Here is a 4563-nt window from a genome sequence, read left to right as displayed (position 1 = left end):
ATTTTCATTTGTCGATTACAGAAAAAAAAACCCCAGAAACTATTTTCTTCAACCAGTCGCTAAATACTACCTTGTTGCGACACTTCGCACAAACTGCCATAGTTGTTTATACGGAAGCGTCACAAGTGATACTTCAGCCTGCAACCTCCAACTCTTGAGGAGTATATGTATTAAAGAATTAACCAATGAAATCAATGAAAAGCAAACAATGAAATTGAATGTCGTTTGTATTTAACTGAAAAATAAACTGTTAATCTTTTTAAAAATAAATTTATTTGTTTATTGTGTTATGGAAAAGATTTGTCATTAGACATTATCAATTCCATTTATTTAAACATTTTGCTAAAAGCTCCATCAACATTTTATTGTTCTGCTTCTCATTTTCAAGCCTCTGTACCCTCTCTTGTTTTTCTAGTTCGAACCTATCCCTCTCAAGTTTTAGTTCTTCCTTTTTCAATGTGAGTTCTTCTTGTTTCGTTGCTATTTCTGCTTCCGTCTTTTCCTTTAAATAAGTGACAACGAAAGTAGATTTTCTCGACACTTTTCTGAGGTCTTCGTCTGAAACAAGTTTTGATTATGATTAAATAGTAAAAAAACAAAGGTGTCCCATTAAATTCAGTTCAAAAAATGAGAAGTTCAGTGGTTGTTGCTTTGGGAATAAACCGATATCATGCAGCGAAATTTCATCTTTTTGTGTAAGGAATGTCAATGTTTCACCATGCACTGAAAATGTACTGGGGAGAGATGAAATGTACTTAAACTTCACTACTAAATTACCTGAAAAGGAGTTTTCTACATGGTGCAGTGCAGTGGTTCCTTTTTACTACCCAATTTTACGGTTAAATAAATATTAGTAGACTAGTGTAGATGGTTTTAAGTATGCTTTCATTGGGTAGAACGTAGTTTTAATTTTATTATGAAAAAATTAACGTAAAAGATATAGAAGCCTTTTTTTTTTTTTTTTTTTTTTTTATTTTATTTTTTACATCTAGCACGTTTAAAAGCTCCAAACCACAAGGGCCCCCCCCCCCCCCCCCCACCGGGATTTCTTTATTTTAAAAAAAAAGAGGCGGTTGTACTTAAATTACATTCTATAAAAAGAAGATACATAAATTCAGTCAATACGACTGCGGAGTGTTACCTAGAATGACAAATTAAGTAATTTTAATATCGATCAAGAAAACATTGTTTATTATTTTGTGGGAAAGAATTTCTTTTCTTAGTTATATACTTTTACTTCATGTAGGATTTATTTATTTTTCTTTTTTGAGGGGTTGAGGGGGGGGGGGGGGGTCAGTTTCGCAGTTTATAGGCCTTTTCGCACTTTTTTTTTTTTATTATTTTATTTTTTACATCTAGCACGTTTAAATCTCCAAACCACAAGCGCCCCCCCCCCCTCCCCCCCACCGGGATTTCTTTATTTTAAAAAAAAAGAGGCGGTTGTACTTAAATTACATTCTATAAAAAGAAGATACATAAATTCAGTCAATACGACTGCGGAGTGTTACCTAGAATGACAAATTAAGTAATTTTAATATCGATCAAGAAAACATTGTTTATTATTTTGTGGGAAAGAATTTCTTTTCTTAGTTATATACTTTTACTTCATGTAGGATTTATTTATTTTTCTTTTTTGAGGGGTTGAGGGAGGGGGGGGGGGGGGGTCAGTTTCGCAGTTTATAGGCCTTTTCGCACTTTTTTTTTTTTTTTTTTTTTTTTTTTTTTGAATAAACAAATATTCACTGGAGAAAAAAAATAATCAAATATGTTCAATGAATTACACAACGCACGAAAAAAAAAAACCCACACAAATATACAACCTTTTATTCTGAATGGGGAAAAGGGGAGGTTAAAGGGGGCGATATTTATACATCACATTTTCAGATGTTGAGTCTTATAATTTTATTCTTATTTAAGATTTAAAAAAAAAGTTAAAAATTCCCTAAGTAAGGGGCACCACAGATATAAATAACAATTAAGCCTTATTGAGACTATGCAATTTACTTAAACAAATCATTACCGCTTTTTGTAGGTGTTAAGTTCGCAAGGGCCCGTTTTCGAATATCTTCCCGATGTTTTCTCTCTTCTCCGCTTTTGTTTTTATAGTCTTCTTTTTTCTGTTCCTCCTCATCAAATAATTCTAACGATTCATCCATGAGATTTTTTTTTCTCCCCATACTCTTCATCTACTCCAGACCTGCATTAGAAAATTATTTGATAAATTTACAAAAAAAATAAATAAATAAATAAATAAAAAAGACAATAGCCAATTTATTCCTATTTTGATGAAAATATTTTAAAGTTGCCAAACAATTAAACATACTTCTTTAGGGAACTCTTATTGTGCTTCCGTCGTTGTTCAATAAGTAAAAGACTTCGTTTGCGAACCCGCCTATTATCAAGATCCATTGGCAGTTTATTGGCTATTTCAGTCCATTTTGTTTTTCTTCAAAGGGATTTTTGAAAGGACCTCTCTGTATAGATTTAACAATATTACTTGGAATAATAATCCTCAAATCTTATGAAATCGAATAATTTTCAACTTGTCGATTTGTGGTTTATTTTTAAAGTTTTCTCGCTTTGCAATTACCGATACTTTGAACTCTACATATTCTAACCTTAGCAGCTTGTCATGCTGACGAAAAATCGGACCTGTTTTTTCCTGTCCATTAAAAAAAAGTGTTTTACGTGTACTTCAAGAATGTGTGATCTAAATTTTGATTCCTTTCAGTATACTATTCTAAATAACAAATATGCATTTAAAAACGAGTGGTGAATAATGTGCTTTGATTGATTTTTGTATCGGACGGGTGTAACAACTGTATATTTTTAAAAAAACAAATTTGAACATCCAGAGCCATCCAAATGCTTACTATACATACAAATTATAAATACTGTAGAATATTCATAACGTTTAAAACAATATAATGATGTAAAAAATATTTCTTATGAGATGACATGACACATGTAACGTTAGGCGGCTAGGTCTGGTAACACGAGCCCCCTGTGCTTGTACATGTAGTTCTAATATAGGTCTATGTCGATTATGGGTGTAAATGTTCACCAAAAAGTGCAAACATATATATGCTTTGAAAACTCAGAAATTAAAATTTCAGATTGTAACAAGCAACATCTAATAGACACACAAAGCGCACTTCATTCATGAAGTCTTAACCCCCCACCCCCCACCCCCCACCCCTCTGAAAAGTGATTTCAATGTCAAAGAGTCACACTTACACCAGAATGTTAAGATTTAAGTATAAAATCAACAAATTTACAAATTCTAAGACGATAATATATGACAACCGTTTGAATTAAAGGCGCAAGATCTATCTAAAACATTTACATTAAATTCACAGAGCTATTAATGGTCGTTTAAGGTTTATGTTTTGAATACCTTTATCATTCAGGAATTGTTTATATATTTAAGAAAAATCTACCAGTTTGTACTTACGTGTAGATGCCGTCATACGTGTAGAACGCAAACTTACTCGAGAATTGATCACGTATAACACACTATATTTTAGGGGATCCGCCCACTACGAGTAAATGTATTCGTTCGCGTAAAAAATCTCAACCTCTCTATTGATTGACAAATATTATGCCCTACAGTATCTAAGTGGAGTTTTAATTCTCCATGTTTCCGGGCTCATTACTCTGTCCATAATTGGATTTTAAAAGTATATATAAAAATATATATTAGTGAACATGTATCTTTTAAAATATTTCAGAGTATAAATAGGGTTTAAAATTCGAAAAAGCAAGTTTCTTCTATCACACTGCATCGGGATAGGGAAAATTACGAACTTTTTAAGACAACTAAAACAACAAAAAAATGTAATTTACAAAAATATTCTATCATTAAGTATTTTTAAATTAATGTTGAAAAGTCCTTCAAATTCCTTCAAATTATTGATTTACTAAAAAATTCAAATGGTGAAGCTGACCTCAATATTGCACACGACATCGTTAAAGACGACATAAGCAGGACAAAAACTTGTCATGTTTACCTTTCTCGAGTACGGGAGAAACCACTTAGACGTCACACGTAAGCTAAATAAGCGAAATAAGATAAACATACGTAAGATTTCCGTCAACCAAATAGTTTTTATGTTCCCCATTTCTCAAAATATTTCATCATATACTGATTATGATCTGTTTTTACATAATAATACCACTCCTGTATTCACCGAGTATGATCTTGCTTTACAAACAGATCGTGTATGACGTCACCACTTGTGTGACGCGCAGTTTATGGAAACAGAGGAGTGCATCAATTTTTTTTTTTTTTCATAATTTGTTAATGTTTAAAAGAATGTTAACCTTTTTTATTTTTAATTTTAAGTAAGATGGTAATTAAAGAAAAAAATGGCAAACATTTATACAAGATCTGATGTTTTACACGTTTTGCGCTTATATAAACGGAGACTATGAAGTTGTTTAGCAGAGTCATGCGACCCTGTGTCCTTCATCACTTTAAATACGTAATTAATTTTCTATTGTTAAATGTATGGGGTATGTGTCATTTTAGGAGAGGGTATTGTACAAATAAATGTTTAGTTT

The 4563-nt window shown here is 31.8% G+C and overlaps 1 protein-coding gene across 1 annotated transcript; it reads right to left on the bottom strand.

The window, feature by feature from the left end:
• Positions 1–316: 316 nt before the first annotated feature.
• Positions 317–2433, bottom strand: LOC133203119 (uncharacterized). Its single transcript, XM_061338966.1, is given in 4 exon segments — positions 317–558; positions 2021–2168; positions 2170–2197; positions 2324–2433. Coding segments are annotated over 4 exon segments (504 nt in total). The 5' UTR covers positions 2410–2433.
• Between the last annotated feature and the right edge of the window lie 2130 nt (positions 2434–4563).

This window comes from Saccostrea echinata, unplaced genomic scaffold (assembly GCF_033153115.1).
Source record: "Saccostrea echinata isolate AGI-Se365-2 ecotype Australia unplaced genomic scaffold, CSIRO_AGI_Sech_v1 ptg000048l, whole genome shotgun sequence".
Classification (NCBI taxonomy): Eukaryota; Metazoa; Mollusca; class Bivalvia; order Ostreida; family Ostreidae; genus Saccostrea; species Saccostrea echinata.
Note: the sequence above shows the minus strand (reverse complement) of the source record. Positions and strands in the feature narration are given on the sequence as shown.